At 49.0% G+C, this 22,485-nt stretch overlaps 1 protein-coding gene across 1 annotated transcript in view; it reads right to left on the bottom strand.

The window, feature by feature from the left end:
- Nucleotides 1-21,459, bottom strand: part of osp (myosin phosphatase Rho interacting protein outspread) — a 139,846-nt gene extending 118,387 nt beyond the window's left edge. Inside the window, exon 1 of the mRNA XM_089586670.1 lies at nucleotides 20,345-21,459. Within this exon, the coding sequence (XP_089442796.1) occupies nucleotides 20,345-20,476 (132 nt within the window). The 5' untranslated portion in view covers nucleotides 20,477-21,459. The remainder of the gene's footprint in view (nucleotides 1-20,344) is intronic.
- Nucleotides 21,460-22,485: the final 1,026 nt, after the last annotated feature.

The following is a 22,485-nucleotide window of genomic DNA, read 5'->3' as shown; positions in this document are numbered from 1 at the left end:
ATCCACGACCATGGCGAAGGCCTCCGGGTTAATTCCGACCACCTATGGGGTTCTCTAGCGTAAACCGATGGCCCAACGCAGGTCCGGCTTGAGTCTCGCCTCTACAGAAATGCGGGCGCGCAACGGCCGGGATTCGATCTCTCGACCTTCCGCAGCCGAATGCCGTGGTCACTGAGCAACCGACACGAGTTTATAGCTTCTTACTTTCCCCAAAGCACAGCGGACTGAAAACACTGAGGTACGACATAACGTGTACGGTCGTCAGTCGGTATAGGGAGTATTCAGTGACGTATTGCCTAAATACGTCGCTGATGTGCCAATTTGTATTCACTGACACGTCCCTGATGCGTCACTGATACGTCAGTCAACATCGTTTTCTTGTCTCTGGAGCACAGCGAAAGCTTGCGGGCGTGTTATATGGGATTATCGCCTCTTGCTCCAGCCCGCACTGCTGAAGCAACGCACTGGACCACAAAATGGCGCCTGTGACGTCACGTGAATTTACACAGTGTTCAGCTTTGCGAGAACTGATTGCGCGAGCAGTGCTGCCCCAGGATTTTGTGGATAATCAGTAAGTTTCGGGGGCAAAAAAAAAAAAAAAATATCGGCGGAAATAGGTATACTCCCGCAGAAATCGAGCCACTCCGGAGTCGATTTTTTTTTTTTTTGCGACACGGAGTATCCTAACTTTCTAGCCATTGCGTCAATACGCGGAACGGCCGGGTTTCGGAAGCTGTACACAGCGGGTGTAGTAATGACGCTGTAATGAACCCGTGTAATTTTAAAAGGACAACCGACACGCGAGTTGGTGTATGTACGTGGTGAACAAATAGCGCCGAGGGAACACGAAGGTATACGGACAGGACGACGCAGACAAGCGCTTGTCTGCGTCGTCCTGTCCGTATACCTTCGTGTTCCCTCGGCGCTATTTGTTCATCGTGAACTTTAGGGATCTCTGATCACTTCAATCCACAGCAGCTATAGTACCGCCAGTCATTCTTGGAAACACGGGACTTTCGTAATCAATAAGACTCCACAGCAAGACATTCCCATTCATTGAATCAACCAGCTAGCAAATCCGAGCAAACTCGCAGAACAGATAACGTGGGTCCAGTTGATATGGTGTCAGACTGCACATCTGGACAGCAACGCAACGCAGGTTTCATGCAGGTTTCAGGTCGTTTCATGCCCCCCCCCCCCCCCCCCCCTTCCCGTCTCTCGCGCTGTTCAAATCTGCAACATAACCCCGCAATCTTCATGATCTCATCCGCCTTACTGAATGTCTGCCGTACATTCGCCTTTCCATGGGATGCTCTGCGTTATACCCTAAGGGACCCCCCATCGGTTGTCTTCTCTTCGCACTGCATGCCCTGCCCAAGACAATTAAGAAAAAGAGGAATAAGAGAAAGAAGAAAAAAGAATGAATGAAGAATGTGAGGAAGAAGTCGAGAAGGAACTTGCATTTCGTATCAGAATACACACGCACAAACCCATCAGTCTAACGCACAAGCCCATCAGCAGCCAAAACAGATACCAAGCTGGGATCCCGTATACGACAGCTCATCGCTGAAATAACCGCGTCAGGCCATGGCTCGACTGGCCATACTTTTCTTCTCAGGATATCATTAAAGGGGCTGCGAAACACTGCCTGGGGGGATACCGGCTATACTTCAGGTGGGTTCTTTATGTCACACAGATGCTGACTTGAAAAGAATTACAGGAATCGGTGCACAGGAACGGGAGTTACTCAGTGAAGAAATTTCAAAATACAAGCAAACAAAACGCTGCCCTCAACTCGATTTTGGCAGGGCTTCCCACTCCTATTTCGCTCTCCCAATGACGGCACCTGGCGCAACCAATCAAAACAGCCAGCCAGAGCACGTCGCGGAAGTTTGTACTCCATGGTTGCCTGCTCTCTGTAACTCGTTCTTGCTGAGACTGGCAGCGTTGTTTCCATGCCAGAGCGCCCCTGGTGGTGTATTTTTATTTTACTTGCTTTGCAGGGCTTTTATCTAAGACAAGCAAGTTGTTTTTGTTGATCTAATTAATACATCGTCAGGTGACAAAATGTGTCTCTATTTATTCACACAATTTGCAGTATATTTACTGTTTGTCCGGTCATCAAGCTCGCGCCAGGTGATGTCATATCCGCTGCTAAAAACCTGCCACTGTGTGGCGACACCATCAGAGCCATGAAGTTGTTTCTGGGAGGACATTAAAATATTAAAAAACGGAATGTACGCGGTATTACCGACGCCAATAGCACCATTATAACTCACTGTATGCGACCAACAGGGAAAACAGTCAAATAAGATTGTGTTTCTGGGCCCCTTTAACAACACTTTCTTTCCCCTGAACAATTCCGATCTCTTCCCTTCTCTCTTTTTTTTTTTCTGCGACAATCCAAAGCTCGCAACCGAAATAAACGAATACGCGGCTGTCGCACTGAGTAACAGCGGAACAATTAAAAACATATTTTCTTTTTTCAACACGAGTCTCGTTTTCTCGCGGTAGACGATGTCTGCAAAACCGTGACAGCGGGCATACGAAATATAGGTTTAGGTTGGTTTATTAGGGTTTAACGTCCCAAAGCGACTAAGGCTAAGAGACGACGTAGTGGAGGGCTCCGGAAATTTTGACCACCTGGGGTTCTTTTACGTGCACTGACATCGCACAGACATACGAAATATAGTCAGTACAATGAGCCTATATGTAACTCTAAGGACGTGACGATTGCTGCGTCGCCCATGGGATGCCTGCAATGGCAGTAATGACCCGGTTTTAATAATGAATGTGGCATTAAACGAGTCGCATGTGTTTTATGCACCACTTAGTGCTCTAAACCCCAGTTGACAGCACTAAACAGGCAGATGCCGCTAGTACAGGTGACATCTATCAAGGTTGCCACGAACCTCTCCTGCCAATGGCAGCGCCGCTGCGAGTATAGCGGCGGCGTTTAACAACATTTTTAAAGGACGATCAAGCAAGGTTAAACAATAAAATCGGCTCTAATTACTTGAACGGGCGAAGAATAGGCCGCCTAAACTTGATACGGAGCCGCCGCGGTGGCTCAGTGGTTATGGTGCTCGGCTGCTGGCCCGAAAGACGCGGGTTCGATCCCGGCCGCAGCGGCTAGAATTTCTTTGGAGGAGAAATTCTAGAGGCCCGTGTGCTGTGCGATGTCAGTGCACGTTAAAGAACCCCAGGTGGTCGAAATTTCCGGAGCCCTCCACTACGGCGTCTCTCATGGCCTTAGTTGCTTTGGGACGTTAAACCCCACAAAATCAATCAAATCAATAAACTTGATATGAACACAAAAATAACCGTCTGTGTGACGATGGGGCACCTCCCTCCCTGGTGTCTACCATGTTAGCCTTAACTACAGAACACAGCATACGGCGCAATACCATCCGCTCAGACTTTACTTTCTTTGCAAATTTAATATAAACACTGCGGTATAAAACCCGAGTTCTGCCGATATTTCTCTTTAACATAGAGATGTATCTAACGTTTCAACTATAACTTTCAAAACTCTTGACAGCTCGCTGCGCTGTCCTACATTTTAAGTTAAACCCCTTTCGTTAGCCTCCACGCGCCTGAGTATACTGGCAAGGTGCAACCCTTGCATACTTTCATCTTGAAGGACATTCATCAGCTGCTTTTCGTAGCCCGAAAGTACTTGCAAAAAATGCACCCCACCCCGTACGTTGTCTCACTCGCTAGTTCGAGTTGTTTTAAAGACGTCTTCAAACGTGCAAAGCAAATTATCGACATCGCAACGGTGACGACAAGGAGACAGGCAAACAAAAGTGGCTTCGGCGAACTGCCTACGGAAGAATTTGTGGCGACAAACAAAACCAAGCAAACAAACGAACTCGGCGGCGGCGATAACAGCAGTGCGAGACCACGGCAATCGGAACGCGCGTCACGGTGTCACTTTCAAGGCCGCGTTGTGTTTAGTGTTGACAGCGGAATTCCGAGATAAGGCTTCCGAAAGCACCGCGACGACAATCTCTAACATCGGCTGAGTGGCACGGTCGCGATGCTTCCGTAGAAGCAGTACCTGGCCACGGTCTCACGGGGCAGACAAAATGATAAGGCGGCCGTGAATCAAAGCACGCGAAGAAAGCCCCCCGCGGCAATAAACATTTCCACACAGCCGTCCATTCGTCGAACATTGACAAGTACGAAAGGCAACGGCAATTATACTGGGTGTTTCAGCGAAGACGTTCGGCAAATTTTAAAAACAGGCTTTTTGAGTAACAATAGCGCTCTTTCCCGCATAACACCGTCAGTGGTGTAGTACATTAGAATACAGCTAAGACGTGCCAACTAGAAGGCTGGTTAACTAATATTGAATAGTTAACTGTTTAATTAGTATTGTTAGGCTCCTTAATTACTAAGAGACGTGCAGCCCGCTGTAAGTAATATCCATACCAGTTTTTAGAATTCCGAAAACGCGGTTACCCTCGTCGGTGTGACCCAACAAATTTTGACTGCGTCGCGACAAATGCATGCGCTCTCGAGAAGCTTGGTGGCAAAGCAACCTCTCCAGTGTACGTAACTCGTCAAAATAGCCAAAATTTGTAGGGCCACATAGCCGAGGGTAAACGTGCACGTTTTCGAAATTCCAAAAACAGATATTGATATTACTTACGGTGAGCTGCACGCTTCTCAATAATTAAGGTGCCTAACAGTAATAGCTAAACAGTTAAGTATTCAATATTAGTTAAACCAGCCTGCTAGTTTGCAGGTCTCAGCTGTATTTGATGTAGTACACCGCCGGCAATGCTATGCCGGAAAAAGGCGCGCTTCTAACTCAAGAAGCCTATTTTTAAAATTTGCAGAAATTCTTAACCCGTCGCGGTGGCTCAGTGGTTAAGGCGCTCGTCTACCGAGCCGGGGTACCCGGGTTCGAACCCGACCGCGGCGGCCGCGTTTCGGTGGAGGCGGAACGTAAAAGGCGCCCGTGCGCTGTGCGTAGTCAGTGCACTCTAAAGATCCCCAGGTGGTCGAAACTATTCCGGAGACCTCCACTACGGCACCTCTTTCTCTCTTTCTCCTTTCACTCCCACCTTCCTCCCTTCCCTTACGGCGCGGTTCAGGTGTCCGCCGAGATACGCGAGACAGATACTGCGCCATTTCCTTTCCGCAAAAACCAATTTTAAGAAATTCTTAGGGAAAACGCCCGTACGTCTTGGAGTGAAAAGTCCCGGGACTCGAATAAACTAAATCGGTTTGTTGATGTACACTCTATACACACGGCATTGGCGTGAGTCTATAAACCCTGAGCGAGCTCACGCAATCAATTCCCACCTCTCTCGCCAACGCGAGACCTCTATCAAGGCGCTCCGTACCCACTTACAAAAAAAGTTTTCGACAGTCTATCGAGTGTCTATACACTGTCTATATACAAATCCTGGAGAACGGTCTATAGACGATACAAATGCCATAGACAGTCTATAGACAATCTATAGATTTATGACCATACACTATTAGTACACTTTTGTCTATAGACAGGCTATTTTTGCATTCTTGTTGAAGCAATGCTTTTGAAGGAAACCTGAATGTTATTTGTCATGTGCCTTTATATTTTGAGTAGGTTTATTAGGTAGGTTTATTACGGTTTAACGTCCCGAAGCAACTAAGGCTATGAGAGACGCCGTAGTGAAGGGCTCCGGAAATTTCGACCACCTGGGGTTCTTTAACGTGCACTGACATCGCACAGTACACGGGCCTCTAGAATTTCGCCTCCATCGAAATTCGGCCGCCGCGGCCGGAATCGAACCCGCGTCTTTCGGGCCAGCAGCCGAGCGCCGTAACCACTGAGCCACCGCGGCGGGGTGTTTGATGCTCTTCAACAATGTGTTCCCGGCCAACGAATTTTGTACTTGTCGGAAATTTTTGTTGCTTTGTTTTTACTGTTGTTCCCCGCTATGTAATGCCCGCTCGGGCCTTTAGGGTATTTCAATAAATAGACTGTGAATAGACAAAAACAATATCAACAGGAAGTCAATAGAGTCAATAAGAAGTCTATAGAAGGTCTATAGACTATTTTCATAAGGGCCTGCACGAACCGAAAGTAACCGCGACTCACAAACAGACACCCGGCCGCGTTCCGACAGAGGTGCAGCGCTTTCCTGTTGTCAAACCAACGCCAACCGGGGTGGTATTCTCCCGGTGTCGCCTTTTGCGACATGTCGCAGTCGCACTTCGCTGATTGGCTCGAGCCGCGGTGACGGCGGCGTGACAACACGGATCCGCCTTCCTGCTACGTCGTCGTGACGTCGCCCCAATTTACTACGCTTAGTCGAACAACGGAATGCGCTGAAGTGATTCGCGCGGGCGCCGGGCTACCGTTAGCGTACGAACGCAATCGGCAGTTGCGGCTTTTGCGCCCTTGGCGTGAAAACATGGCGACGTCCTTTCAAGCGAGAGCCGCCCGCTTCAGCCAATTCAGCAGTCCTTGCGATTCCGGTCGGCATGTTTACCGGCAACTACTGGTGTTGTTACTTTTCGCTATGACTTACCTTGCTTCGACGATAAAGTTTAAGCTGCAATTCAGCCTAGTTTTTTAGATACGCTCTCGATTCTGGAGCGCGCAAGCCTAATGGGACCTCCAGCTACACTGCTACCGTCTGCAACTGCCCGAAACGCAGCCGAAACCTAGCACAACCGTCCGGAACGAAAGAAAAATAGATTTGGAGCTTTTTCGCGGTGTTTTATAGACTTAAATGAAGTAAAGCGAGTTTATATTAAATTTGCAAATGTTTTTTTTGAACATTAGACGTCATGTGATGGCAAATATTCTTGCTATAAAAGATACGAAACTACTGCTGCTAGTGATCAGCAGTGGTAAATTGTCGCTTCTCCGAGTGAATGAATGCACCGCAGACGAAAGTGCCGGCGGCTTTTTCCGTTTCTTCGAGCATCTGTAAGCACTTTTTTAGGCCCCGCCCATATGCGACATGTCGCAAAAGGCGACACCGGCAGAATACCACCCCCGAAGCTCGCTCGACACGCGCTCGGAGGCGCTCCCTGGACCGTTTCACGGGCAGGCTGTGAGTGGTGGTGGGCAGGCCTTCCATCCGTTCCCTTCCCACCACCGACGCCGCTTCAGAAGGAAGCAGCAGCGGCGACCACCCCGTCGTCAGTGGCCGTGGGAGGACGCTCACGCGCCCGCAACTTGGCCAGAGGAGCCGGGGAGGAATGCAGGCCTCACTACGCCTCCTCGCCACACACACACACACACAGTATTAAGGTCGTACACGAAGAACGGGTCCATGAAGAGGGGGAGAGGCAACACACGCCGATAAGGACGCGCGCGTGCGCGCCACACCGCTCACGCCGCGGCCTCGTCCAGGAGACTCGCGCGAAGACGACGACGACGGTGACGTTCGATGACGACGAAGGACACGAGCGAGTTACATACGCAAGAGCGAGGGCGCGCGCGCGCCTCAAGTTGCCAAGCGCGAGACGGACGCAAGTCTTCGATCGCATGGCGACACACATACACTGCGAGCGATCTTTCTCTTGTAACGAGTTTCCCGTGCTCCTGACATGTGAACGGCTACGGGCTACTGTCCTCAGCTGTCCATAGACGTATGCTGTTCGTAGACTATACGGGCTATACTTTATACAGATGCATACTGTTCACAGACGTCTGCTGCCCGAAGACTATACGGGCTACTTTATACAGACGTCTGCTGCCTGTAGACAATACGGGCTACTCTATATATACAGACGCCTGCTGTTCATAGAGGTCTATTGTCCATAGACGTCTGCTGCCCGTAGAATATACGGGCTGCTCATACAAAAGTCTGCTGTCTACAGACATGTGTACTGCCTGCGGACTTCTACCAGACAGACTGCTACTGTCATCGCCTGGGGTAAGGCTTATCAACCTGAGCCGACCACAAACCTTGTGTCTGCCATCATTATCATCAGGTTGCTAAGGTCTACAGATGTGTGGTGTGAATAGACTACGGGCTACATGCCTAAATACACTCCACAGACGTCTGCTGTCAACAGACTACGGGCTCCTGTCTACGGACGTCTGCTGCCAACAGACTCCTGGTTATAGACGTCTACAGGCCAAGGGCAGAGGAGAAGCAGTGAAGACTAAGGGGATTGACGTCGCGCTGTAGACCTAACGACTCAAACCTGCGATTACTACAGACAGGGGAGAGGACGCTTTTCGTAATCGGCACCTAACCACGTCACAAGGTGCACGTATGCTACGCGATGGGCCGTTTTCAATCGACAACTTCGTAACCCGAGCAGCTGATTCCGGTCAGTGGGTGCTGCCGGGCGGGCTGATCCTGCGTAATGCGGTGAATTCAGCTCAGAAACAAGAGGAGGGACACCAGAAAACACAGAACATTCAAGATGTCATATGTGTCTTATTGTGTCCCTCGCCTGGTTTTTGCGCCGAATTCACCCAATTATGGACACCACTTGTGTCGTCTGCATCGGGGGCGCGATGCATTCACATCACGGCACAATAAATGCTATGGGAGAGCAAAAAAAATTGCACCGCGCATTAGTCCTCACTTAATTAGAGTCCTGACTGTTTGCGCCCACTTTCGTCAAGGTCACAGACCGACTACAGGCGCCAATTCTCGCTTCGACACGCTCGCAAATACAGAAGAAATATGGCCGACAAAGAAAGTGGCTGAGGCACCTAAGGTTCCGTGTACAACAAATTTGGCCATCAGCATCTGGTTTGGTTTATGGGGGTTTAACGTCCCAGAGCGACTCGGGCTATGAGGGACGTCGTGTGAAGGGCTCAAAAAATTTCGACCACCTGGGGTTCTTTAATGTGCAGTGGCATCCCACAGTACACGGGCCTCTAGAATTTCGCCTCCATCGAAATTCGACCGCCGCGGCCGGGATCGAACCCGCGTCTTTCGGGTCAGCAGCCGAGCACCACAACCACTGAGCCACCGCGGCGACTTCTAATTCCCAATAGTTAAAAAGTCAATTAATAAATATTGGTTGATTAGTTTACTACTTAAAACAAATCACGGCTTTTCTGGTGTCCGCCAACCTTGTTAATACTGTGCCGCAAGAGAGAGAGAAATAACATCAGCCCCCGCTGGCTATCAGCATCTTTCAATAAAATAAAATCGGAGCCCTGCTGGGACAGCAGCACTGTAGCGAAGGCGAAGCTTTGACGGCGATTACATCGTCTATTCTATTCACTGTAGCCTTTCAGTTTGGGTCATACAGCAACATATACAAAACATAAGAAAACTGATTCGGTGTAACGCAGGTCGCCAAACTGCGCCAGTCTAGCGAACTCTGTTGTCCCTTCCACACGCTCAGTGTCAAACGAAACGCGAACAAGATGACTGTGAAATGAAAACACCAAAAATAGGAAGATCACAGCTGAGGAAGGCTGAATACTAGCACCCTTAATTTTTCACTACGAAGAATGTGCGAAGACCGCTATTTAGAAGAGTTATTCGATAAATAGGTCCCGCCTTTATTTCCTTTCTCGAAAGTAACATGTTGTGCTTCTGCGGTCGCGTTTCATTTGACGCTAAGTTAGAGTTCTCGAACTTGACGCTTTCTGTCAACGTGTGCTTGTGTCCGACGAACTGAGCCCTGTTCTAACCGCAGCTAGCGTGGTTCCTTCATGTTAGCTAGGCAGCGCGCATGCTACGACACCCACTGATAAAGACCAATCTTATCGCCTCCTTTTATTCCGGCTTTCCCGCGATATCTCAGCATGCTGCGAAAAGAATAAGCCACTGCGTGCTCCCTCGAGGACCGATATCTCCCTCTATCGCCCGCCTGAGATCCCGCAATCAGCAACACTCTTCTCAAACAATCGTGTTGTGCATGTACACACTTGTAGAAAATTGACAGTGTGTGTGTCCAGTTCGAAACCAAAAGTAATCGCCTTTCTTTAGGGCCTCAATTTTCAAAGGATTCCCCACCCCCCTTTTTTTTTTTAAACAGAAATAGCAAGAAGCGTAAGTAAGCGCTATGCAACAGCTGAAAGGAGTACAGAGGCCGAATGCTTGCTTGAGAAGTGCGGTAAGTTTTTTTTTTTTTTTCTCCACCCCCTCTCGTTCGAACGGAAAACTTCGGAATGTTTCGGATAAGTTCGGCATCATGCTATTCTTCGGGGTCGGGCCATGTTCGCCCGAGTTCGCCGAGAATGGGAGCTATATAGGAGCATTTCGTTATAATAAACAGGCTCTGGCTAACCGCTACGTTCCGTCTATCTCGCACCGTTCTCATCACTGGCGAGTAAGCGGCCGTCAGGCAAGAAAGAATTCCCTGCAAAGTCCCTGACGGCCCAAACGACACTCGCCCATTCAGCGCAACGCGATCGGCGAAACTGTTCTATGGGTGTCGCAGCCACTGTTAGCTATAACATCGCCGCTGTCTGACGCATTTCCTCAGTACTGAGAGCCCATACACTGGTTCCGCAGGCTGCTACGATCAGTAGACCGATACGATCTACACGGTACACCGGGCACTAAGCAGTCCCTGCAGTACGCGAAAGCACCGAGGCATATCGGAGGCGATGCATTTGGGCTGAAATCGTTTTTCTCGACACTATATAAGGGCCCAATCGGGCCGAAAAAAGTGCAGGCATACGTAAGTGAATGTATATTTTTACCCCGCACGTATACGACACGCATATAGGCGTGCTAATCACGAGTGCAGTGTTGGAAACCAGTTTCGCAAAAGCTTAATTAGGCGACCGAAACCGGTTGGTTGCCTCGGGCAGACGAACTGGCACACAGAAATGATACCTCTCCATTCAGCTGCCACGCAGTTCGATCGTTTTCCCTCTCTTAATTCACCCCCCCCCCCCCCTCCCCGGTTTTTCCTAGTGTTTCCCGTGACGCATACAAACCTATACCCCCACCGTTAATAAGCGGTGATCGCCAAAGAATACATACAAGCATGTATATAGAAGTAGTGCTGGGGCAATCTCCACGAACAGTGACGGCGCGAAGCCATTGTGTGTGTACAATCGGCAACGCTGCAATGACACATCGGGAACCCTGTACAGCGCGGCCGTGGCCCTCAGACTATATCCAGTCTCGAAAAGAAGCCTCAGCGTCGGCGACCCCTGCAGAGAATCCCATCCACCTTGAACAAGAAGGGGACGCGCGGCCAAGGCTTCCCGAGACGGACCAGTCTGGGAGCCAAATACAAACCCCAGCCAGACCCAAAGGGTCGTCCGCCGCAACCCCACCATCCAATCGGGTCTTCGAAAGCTTAGAAGCACGGAAAGCCTATGAGCCCATACCGAGTTGGCTGGTGATGTCTGTATAGTTCTTGGCACGAAAAAGAACGCGGCCGACACACAGAAGCACAGCGCAATTAAACATGAGTTAGTGCTATGTCGCAAGCCTCACTGCAAACCGTTGCTTACCGACAGCGAATTTACCTTTAAACAAAAGATTCAGACTAGTGGCCTCTGCTATCTTTAAAGCAGGTCCAAGATGATTTTGCACACTCTCGGGAGTGCGAGGTAGAGTTTCTGGTAAGAATATTGGGCCTAGGCGGCTTGACGTCATCACCCGAGTAAACTAGTACTAGTAAGCTAGTACTGTCTTACACCTCCGAATGGGTCGCTCAAAGGCGTCGTGCAGACAGTTACCGCTGCAGAGCAGCCTAAGCATCACGTAAAGGGCCACCAATTTTTGTTGAGGGTATTATGTGCTTGAAACCAGCGCGCCAGGTCCCTGACTGTCTTTGCATTTGATACCTTATAAATTAAAGTGCAGGCACTCGTTACAACGAAATTCGTTTGATAGAGACAAAAGGGGCACAGTGCCTTGGCAATGTGCACTGCACACTCAGTTTGGTACAGAAGTGCTCGCGACACATGGAAGTCGCGGGTTAAGACCCCACCGACAGGGGGCGAGCGTATTCTTTCCAAGTATCTGCATTGTCACATGATCTACCATGCGATGATTAAACACTTCTGTGCTCTAATAAATAAATTAATTTACTAAGCGCATTCAAGTTCTTCGGCCATTCGAACAGCTCAAGTCAAGGGACAGCACCGTGACCAACAGTGCGCCTTACGTACATCCTATTCACTGCGAGACGCAGCAGACGGATGTGGCTACACGGACTTTGAAGCGGAGCTGGCAACACAATGAAGATGACCCCGGGGACAGACGCGAGATCCGGAACGCCGGACGAGACTACCAGACGGCGACTCAGAGGGAGCCGGACATGCGGTTATTTACGCGCGATAAAAAAAAAAAAAAAAGAAACACGACGAGGTCAGCATGCCCTACACAAAGCCGTCAAGGCGTGATTAGAAAGTGTAAACGAAAGATTATCGCGCCGTCCACTACGAGACGGCGGCGACCGACAAGCGAAACGACGCTGCAACAAGAGGCCAACGCGCGCAGGAAAAAAAAAAAAAAATGCGGTGCAAAACGGAAACCGCCGAAGGTCCCGCGTCGTGGCGGCGACGGTCGCCAAAAAACGGGTGCGTGTGAACTTTCCCGCGCGCTGCCCCGTAGGCAACCCGGACGGATCGAATTAGACGACGGCCAATCGCTGCCAACGAACCGCAGGCAAAATCGCCCATGGGATTAACCGGCGCGCGCCGAGACTGCGGCGTCGAGCGTTTAAAGCGGCTTGTCACCCTCCTCAAAACTGAGCCGATGCCAGGTGGACCGTTGCCGCGCTATGCAGCGGCGCGGCCGCACGCATGAGATATGCAATTCTCTGAATCAGCTGGCCACTGTAAGTAATGCCTGTAATGCATTCACGCCGACTGCGGTGCAGTCGACTTAGTGTAAACCGGAAGCACGTGGATATAATTCACACCGTTTAGCATGCTGTGGCCCCAGTAGCCTTTCTGTCACCGCTAACGGCATAATGCGCATGCGCGTCGAGGTAGGCGGGGCTAGCGCCGCAACAGGCGCGAACGGAAACGACCGCCGGTGAACAAGCGATTAAACTTTTTGAACTCTAGCCATAATAAAAAGGCACTGCAGTCCCACTTGATGAAATTTGCACGCCTGTGCGCACTTATAAGTACCATGACGTATCGGCTAAAACGAACGAAGCCCCCGTCACAGCGGTTTTAACCCAACAGTTTCCATTGCAATAGTGTACAAATGGGCTAATCCTGAAGCATTGGGGACAGCAACATTTTGGCTGGGGGCTACAGCTACATAACCCACTTGGCTTTGCAGTGTCGCACCTTCCAATAGGCTCTCAAAAATTCATTTCATGCAATTCTGCTAGAATAAAATTAATTTGTCCTGGATGTCAACCCTGCCGTCACAAGCATTCAAATTTATAGTAAATTTGTCTTCGATGTTCACCCAAATTTACAGTAAATTTGTCTTGGATGTCAACTCTGCCGTCACAAGCACTCAAATTTACAGTAAATGATAAATGACCAAAAACCACTGCTCAAGCTTCAAGCATTACAACACTTTCAAATCTCTTGCCACACCAGGTTTGTGCACTAGCAAAAAGTATAGCTCTGTTGTGATAAATCCAGGCATTCTGTACAGACGCCCGGTTTGCATGCCATGATAACTGGCAATGCAGAAGACCTATTGCATCATTAAGCATTTCCAGTCTCGCCAAGTGATTCAAGCACACCTCTAACAGCAAGACTCTATTCCATGTACTCTTGGCAGTGATCCTATGGCCTTTCCCGCTGATCGTAAGTGAGGCACATTACTACAAGAAGACGCTCAAACCACACTACCAACAACTTTGGCACACACTGCAGACACCCCCAACCTCTTCCCACCTTCCTCTAGCCACAGCACAAGTGCACACCCACTGGACAATCAGAATGAACACTTTCCTCATTCCAACCTGTTTATACCTCTACCATTACCTCTCTCATCCCCTTTGTCCCAACTGCCCATGCAAATGTAGACAACACCCTTTTCTCTTTTCCCACAGCCCCATAATCCCCCATTATCCTAGATACCCTCCTCACCACTGGTGAGGGTGGATGGCGTTTGACATCGCAAAGTACAAGAGCCTCTTGCATTTCGCCTCCATCGAAGTAAGGCTACCATGGCCGGGATCGAACCCGTGCCTTCTGAAAGTCAGCGGCCAAGCACAACCACTGAGCCACCACAGAAGTGATAGTGTCAGAAGGCACATTTGCATAAAGAAAGCAGAAATTCGATTCAAAGAGGGATACCTCTGCATTTCTGCAGGACAGATGTTTGGCTATGGCGTTTTTTTGCCGATTCATCAGGGGTTTGCGAGAGACGGCATGATCTCTTTTCATTACATTACCCACCATTACACCTTGGGCAGGCGACTTTATCCCCCTCCGACTGAAACGCTGTCCAAAGCACGAGAAACTACGTGGAGATGGCTTCAAACGCGCTCCCTGACGAATCCCGCGCAACTGTCACTCATGTACCCCTCTCAATACGAACCCCAATGTTTCTGCTGTGGAGAACGCACCCCTTACGACCACATCTTATGGGACTGTAGGGAAGAGCCGCCTTCGGCGGAGCTAGTACAGATCCCTTCTCTTGAGTGGTGGAAGGCTGCGCTGAGGAGCTTAGACCCGAAGACGCAAGTCCGGGCCGTCGAATGGGCCAACCAGGTCGCCAACAGCCATGGACTAGCGGCCACCTAACAAGGCCCTCCCATCACCAAGCTCTCTTTGACGAAATAAAATTATGTTGTCCAATCCAATTGGTTTTCTTTTTGCAAGCATAATCAACTGCTAGTAACACAAATGAGTTAAAGCAAGTACACCAACAATTCCAAAAGCAGTGTTGAGTTGCAGTGTGTATTTATCAGGACACAGCAGATAGTGCATAATTTATCATTTGGGAGGATGAGAACGTTTTCTGCCTAATTTTGGCACGTCCCTTAGAAAACTGTAGAGCTCATCTGCACTCTTTTTTAGAATTGTTCCTTTTATCTGCATTATGCACGTCTCTGAATCCTAACAAAACTACGAAAATTTTTCTCCCCTTAATAGCAAATCATGACTGAAAGTAATAATGAACTCGGGTTGTTTTAATTCCAGACTGGCTACACATGATCAGCAATTTTAACCTAGCCCCAAGGAGTTCCAAGAGCTAACAAATAACTGCAGTCATTGACAGGGGAAGAGACATTCCGTGTAGAAAATCTTACACTTAAGCGCAAGGCAGGAATGTTCTGTACTGAAGAACACAACAGAAACCACTCCATTTTCCACCACAGCATACTCCCACCGCACCTTATCACACATATCTCATCAAACCAGTCATCCATCTCGCATTCATGTGCCTAAGACTACTGTCTTTCTTTTTCTACCTTTCTTTCTTCATAGTTTTTTTTCAAGCTGCAACTGTTTGAAACAGCATTTCTCAGAATATCACTGCTACCACCTGTCCATAAAATTTCGTCAATAATGTATAACCAGCACCTTACATTCCAAATTCATCTGAGCTCTAATTACCAACATCACCCCTCATTTAAAATATCAAGTGCTGCCTTCAAGGGCATTTAAGGCACACCCATATCTTCATGTCCATCTTAAAATAAGCTTAGGCATCTCCTCATCACGCAGTCTTGCACGTAACAAGTGCGACTAATGAAGGGGACCACATTCTTGACTATTTCCAATGTAACCTGCGTCTAGCTCTGCCCTCTGTCAAAAAAACTTGCATAGTTGATATCAATCCATCCTATGTGGGATATGCATGCGTTGTTGGGGCCGCCCTCGTCATAACCTCATCAAGGCTTTGTTGTAAATGCCATCGTAGAACCTACTTCCTACTTATTGTTGTCAAGGTCCTCAAATGAATCCCATCCCAAAGTTACCCACCTAAACCCGTGCTTTTCAGAGCATTTACTACATCTTTATTAGAAGTTTCCTGACCAGGCCTACAAATTACCTGTCCTGCCATATCAGCTATCCATAAGCTGTCTACCACCTACATACCCCACAACTGCACTCCTTTATACTTCCTGCTCACAAACATCTAAAGACTGGAATAATCACTGATGCTTTATTTCATCCCCACTACCCCCCCCCCCCCCTCTTTTAAGTTGTGCAGTGAACAAATAACGCTCCAATGAAATGGCCAGTGGAGACGGATATGTATTTATAATGAAATACCCAGTGCAGATGCATTTGTATTAAAAATATATAAGGTGATGATAAGATCTGATAATTTGAACTGGAGAGATGACTCATGCAACTGTGTCATGTGAACATATAGTTGTATCCAGAGTGAATGCATCTGCTTGTCAAGGACAATCAATTAAAGCACAGCAGCCACATCAAAATGCAATTCATAGCACACTACACTAACTTAGACTGTACAAGTCATATGACATCTCTTGTTCAATATCAAACACCAATCAATTCTCACGGCTGCAAAGCAAGACATGAGTGCATTAGTTGCTGTCTATAGACACGCAAGAAGTCAGTGCCAGCACTGAAAACAAGCACTGCCGAAGTTTTGCTTTCCAATTTTAGCCTCTGAGGAGAGAGGCAAACAACAGTGCCAGCCAAGGTTCCATGCCAGCTGGCACTTCTGTACAGAACATGGCATCCAATGGGCAAGTTGTAAACCTATCAAACCCATCACTCGGGTAGCTCCAGTCTCTTTCCAAGGCAATGGAAGCTGAGAGAGATGGCGTGACAAAATATTTTTGGAATGCTCAACATCGCCAACAAATGAAACAATGCAGGCAAGGAACTTGGAAAGGTCAGAAGTTAAATATAGATGTTGCTCACTGTGGGCTAGAAAACCAAGGCTCACAAGCACAGCATTAATGTGCAGGAGATTTTATGGCTTTATTGCACGGTATGTCTTGACAACTGAATTCTGAAGCTTCAGATCCCAATGATTTTTGTTCCTTATAACCTATCTTTGCAGAGTCAGACAAACACAAATAATTGCATGGTATGCGTTTGGTTTGGTTTATGGGGGTTTAACGTCCCAAAGCGACTAAGGCTATGAGGGACGCCGTAGTGAAGGGACAACTGAACCCAAAGCTTCAGATCCCAATGATTTTAGTTCCTCATAACCTATCTTTGCATAGAGTCAGACACACACACACATAGTAGTGCTCCGCTACAGACTATGCCTCGCAATTTTCGACAGCATCCATAACACGTATCCCAATGGGCGCTGTGCAACAGGCGTAGCTTATTCCAACAAAAGCATACGCTTTACTGTAAATAATTCATTTTCGGTAAGGTTAGCATATCTTATCGCATAACCTGTCATGGGAAATGCTCCACTGACATGGTACAACAGCCTTCTAGATTTGGTTCAAAATTTTAAGAATGTTTCTCCGTGAAACTGACCGATTTGCACCCTGTTTCACTGTTTCTTAGACATCTTCTTTCCGCCTTGACTTGTGGATGTTTATGTGACAAATCAACTGTGAAGCACGTCGTCGTGGAAGGAGCAAAGTAAATTTCGACCTCCCCTTGGGCTCGTAAGTGTAACCAAAATTTTGCATTCTGCCTCCACTGAAATGCACCTACTACTATCAGGATCAGTCACTCACCAGCTAGAAAGCACAGCAACTCATCCACCATAGCAAGTCATCTTTTTTTTTTTCCTCCAATGTCCTTAGGGCATAGTACTTTCAAGCATGCATGCAGACTCGAGCAACAGCCGCGTACAGACTTTTTAGCACATTTCGAGTGCCAGCTACAAGTGCATTCAGCCTCGAGCACAATCAAAAATTGCTAGACATCACGGAAATTCAAAACAAATCTAGTTATATTGCCACCTTACTTATCATACTGCACCTGCTTAAGGCTGCAAGTCACTGATCTTGGAAAATACCACTGCAAATCAATGAAGGCATGCTTGCAAATTACGTTAATGCATTGCTGTTTACACAGTGTACTCTCGCATTAGACCAGCAGAATGTTCCCCACTCCCCACAGTGAGCTGTATTGCTAACTCAAAATTAATGATCACCGAAATGAAGTCTAAGCCATCAAAAGTTATAGCTAGATATATGAGCCGGGACACAACTTCTCTGAAGGTAAGTGTAAAGAGGTCATGTGTCAAATGTTGCTGCAGCAAGCGAAATACTATGTCAACAGAATGTTAAAGCCACAACAGGCTGCCAAGGCTGATAGCAAATTAACAGTGGTTTGGAGCTCAAACATGCAAACAGAACTGGTCCATAGAAGTCACTTCACAAAACAAGCAGACAAGGAAGCTAGCAATGCAAGGAAAGGGATAAACGACTACTAACAGAGTTTAAATTAAAGGAACACTTTGAACTGATTGAATGCGCACTGATATCACACTCCACAGTGGCGTCTTGTGATGTGCACCGATACCACAAAACGACTATGTGCTGTGTGATCAATGTCAGCGCACATTAAAATGCCTCATGTGGTCAAAACATGTCCGGAGTCCTCCACTATGGCTCACAGCCCATGTAACGGCAGAGAATATGGGACATTCATAATAACCAGACAAATGACACCAAAACAGTTCAGAGCGGCTCATACATATTATGCAAGAACCACTGCCGATCGAGAAGGGGAATGGGGTGGCAATACACTGCCTAATCAAGCGCAAGTTGCAAGAGCATGCAGAAAACTGGCCTGGAGCATTTCTCTCCCACACGTGGGCGTCGAACAACGCGATTAGCCATTAAACTCTACAGGATCCTGAGCTTTGCAATTAAAGTATTCCCATTATTCCACGACCTGAATTGCCGCCACGGCGCATACAACTAACTGCAATATGACGGTCGCAATCTTCCATCGTCCCCCGCGTTTCACTGGATGTAGCTTCGCGCACGCAATTACGCCCAGGCAATTACAGCTGGCTCGCAAAAAAACATTAATCGACATCCAGCGCGCCCGCGACATTAAAAGGAATCGGGAACAGCACGCTTTGGCGACACCGCCCCGGGAGTAGGTCGACTGTGCAACGACCGCCAGTCGGGGACCTTGATGCATATCTTACGCATCGAATGTGTGCGTGTGTTCGCGGGTGGCTGGGCTGGCTTCGCAAATGTTTGCAAACAAAAATGCAGACAACGCCAGTTGGCCAGGGAAGCTGCAACACGGTGTATATACAGAGACGTGTGCGCACTTCGGGTCAAATAAAGCGATGAGCTTGTGACGGGGACAGGGCTTTAGATCTAGTCCTTCGGAGGAACGATGCGGGAAAAATGACCCAAGAAACAACGTCCCATTTCTGCTGCGTTGCAAGCGAAACTTGCGAACGAGTTTTGTGCCAATGCGTTGTTGTACTACAGGAACTAAAATTTAGTGCTGCTCCGAAAAAGTGTTCGCTCCCATGATCCGTTTCTGAAGGTTGGTTGGTTGGTTTATGGGGTTTAACGTCCCAAAGCGACTAAGGCTATGAGAGACGCCGTAGTGGAGGGCTCCGGAAATTTCGACCACCTGGGGTTGTTTAACGTGCACTGACATCGCACAGCACACGGGCCTCTGGAATTTCTCCTCCAAAGAAATTCAACCACCGCGGCCGGGATTCTGAAGGTGTTTGATGGAAAATAAAACGTCGCGTAGGTCGCCCAGAAAACGCTGCTCGCTTCAACGACAGCCCATTTTCGCCGGCCCCGGCCCCGATGTGTGTCAACCTTCGGCGGCCGTCAAACCCTCCCAAGCGCAAGCGAAAAGACGTCGACGACGACCAACCAACCAACCAAGTCGTCGCGCACCGACGCACAACAACGCTCGCGCACACAGTCGATCGCGCGAGAAATGCGGTCGAGGTATGCGAACGATCCGGCGAGCCGAGCTCATCGTTTTTCCCAGCGCCCCTTCTCTTCTGCCGAAGTAGCGAAGGGAAGGCCGGCTAGGCCTAATGGGTACACCTGTTGGTTGGCTGCCTCGCCAATCGAGAAAGAGAGGCGGGGGAAAGAGGGCGTCCGTCCCAAATAAAAACGAAAAAAAGTTTGTTTCGCTTTCAAAGAGCTCCGATCCCGCGTCGCGCTCGGGTCCGGGCTCGGTAGAAGTCAGCGAGACGCAGGAGTTGCGATCCGTGAGCGGCGTCGAGCCCGAAAGGCCATAGCCGTGTCGGGGTCGCTACGAGGAAAATCAGCCGAGTGGCTAGAGCGGCCACGAAAGGCAAAAACATAAAAAGGGAAGAAGCGGGGATGAAAAAAAGAAGTCCTGCTGCTGCATGGCCGCAGGCGGTAGCATAGGAACGCGGCGACGGCGAAGGCTGCTGCCCAAGTTGGTGTAGGGCAGTCGGTCGGCGACCACCACAACGAAAACCGAAGCGCTCTTATATACATTTTGTTTCTGTTCCCACCGCACGTAGTACACAAATACCTAAGTCCGCGTAGGATAAAAAAAGAGACAAGCAGACACGCAAAACGCGTGCAGGTTTTTTTTCTCTCTACTCACCCGGTTGCTTTCGAGCGCCTCGGCGGAGTGGGCATCCTTGGTGCGGAAGCAGTTTTGACACTTGGACTTGTTGAATATGTTGGGCGCGAACTTGCGGCACTCGGTGGTGGACGACTTGAGCGAGGAATTCATCGTCGCCCGGCCTGTTCGGCGGGAAGGCGCCTAGGTGCCCGCCGCTATGCGCATATCTACCACAACTACGCGAGCGGCGACACCCGAAGAAGCATTCGCGATCGCACCACACGCGGGCAACATCGGACGTCGTCGTCAGGTCGGCCGCCGGCACTGCTGGCGGGACTCCGTCGTCGAAGTCATCGCACGGCGACCGAAACTTCTTCCGAGAGAGGCTTCGCTCCACCAGCAGACCGACACACTACTACGGGCACGCACGAGGGGTCGTCGCCACGCTGTTCTCACGTCGAAGGGGTGGACGATCGAGGTTAGCGAAAGAAGACAGAACTGCCACGCGCACCGTGGAAACACAACACACTTCCACGAGGGACGATCACACTTGCGCCGCGGCGCCGAAAACCATCACCAGCGAGGAAAAAACGAGCACAGCCAAGACAGCGCCGACGGGCGTTCTCCGACTGCCGCTGGGTTGCTTTTGGGGGCCGCTCGCGGCACCGCCGACGAAGACGACGACGTCGTGTTGTCTGCCGTTGCTGCTGGTTGCGTTGCCGTTCTCCTTAGTTCTTTTTCTTTCTTCCTCTTGCTAGCTTGACTTCTCGAGCCGGCGGCTGTGTGCCCTCTCTCCTTGCTTTTTTACCCAGACTCTCCGAAATAAACGCGACGGCCTGAAAAATCGGGCCACTTCCCACTGTGGTGGAGAGGTACCGCTACGCGCGCGAGGGGCTCCCACTGCTGCTGCTTCGCTGCCTCCCCTGCCTGCCGCCTCGAGCATGAAACGCGAACCTCACACGGAGACAGAAACGCGCAACAAAACAGCAGCAGCGCGAAAAGCAAAAAGCGAGCCGCCCAAAGACGAAAAAATGTCGGCGTTGAGAGGAGGAAGGCTACGCATGGAATGCTGGGAAGGAGGAAACTAGAAGCGGCGGCGGCGCGGCCGCGCGGAGCGGAGCAGGGGGAAGTGCGCTGCCCGCCGCTGTTGCGCGCGCAAGTGCCATCTATCTATGTAAAAACACGCAAAACAAAAACGCATCGCTGGCGATGGCAGCGCCGCAACGTTACAAGACGTCGACATTGGGTTCTCGCAATGTAAACGTCCTTAGAAAAATTGATGTGAATGAGCAAAAGAATGAGCATGCAGTGCAAAATGTAAAAAGTAAACTACGAACAATTATATATTAAAAAAACTAGACAAATTTTTTAAATACAGACAGCTTGCTTTCAGTTTCGTTTTTGATTGCTGTCTTGATGTCGAGCGTAAATTCCTCGGTGCTACATGCTTTGGAACGTACGGTTCACTTGTCTGCGCGGCTTCATAGTTATAAATAAGTGAATAAGGATTTCATGGCCCCTGTATTTTGTATGCTTTCGTACCGAAGGACTTTGGGTATACTAAGCATCCCACAAGCTGGACAGCGAGGAGGACGAAGGCTTTGAGGGTTGCAAGTGAGCGTTCTCTTAATATCTAAATTAGAGCGCTCGGAAAATAAAAGTTGGCGCAATAAACTGTCACGTAAAAGGTTGTGAAGCTGGTAATGGTAAAGTCAGCTTTCTGCGTCTGTCCGCTGAGCTTTTAATTTGTTCCCCGATATAGAAAGGCGCCTACAGATCTCTAGTAGAGCGGGAGCTATGGTTCTTGGCACCGCCTGTTCATGCATTCTGGATGGCAGGAAAGAATAACGTGGGGGAGGAGAAATTTTGCTTTCCCTCATACACGTCTACGAATGGTGATTCCCCCCCCCCTCATCCCCCCGTGCGTGTACGCCTATGCTGATGTATATTTACCAGCCATATTCATGTTTTTTTTTTTGCAATTCGAAGCTCCTGCAATACACGAAGGTGCATCTAGGAAGGGGGTGCATTCGGGGTCGCTCACAGCTTCACCAAGAAGAGAAGGACGTATGCCTGTTTATTATGCTACGGATTTCTATTTTGTTTGTTTGTTTGTTTGTTTGTTTGTTTGTTTGTTTGTTTGTTTGTTTGTTTGTTTGTTTGTTTGTTTGTTTGTTTGT

Source organism: Amblyomma mixtum, chromosome 4, assembly GCF_055824585.1.
Source record: "Amblyomma mixtum isolate Tamu chromosome 4, ASM5582458v1, whole genome shotgun sequence".
Classification (NCBI taxonomy): Eukaryota; Metazoa; Arthropoda; class Arachnida; order Ixodida; family Ixodidae; genus Amblyomma; species Amblyomma mixtum.
Note: the sequence above shows the minus strand (reverse complement) of the source record. Positions and strands in the feature narration are given on the sequence as shown.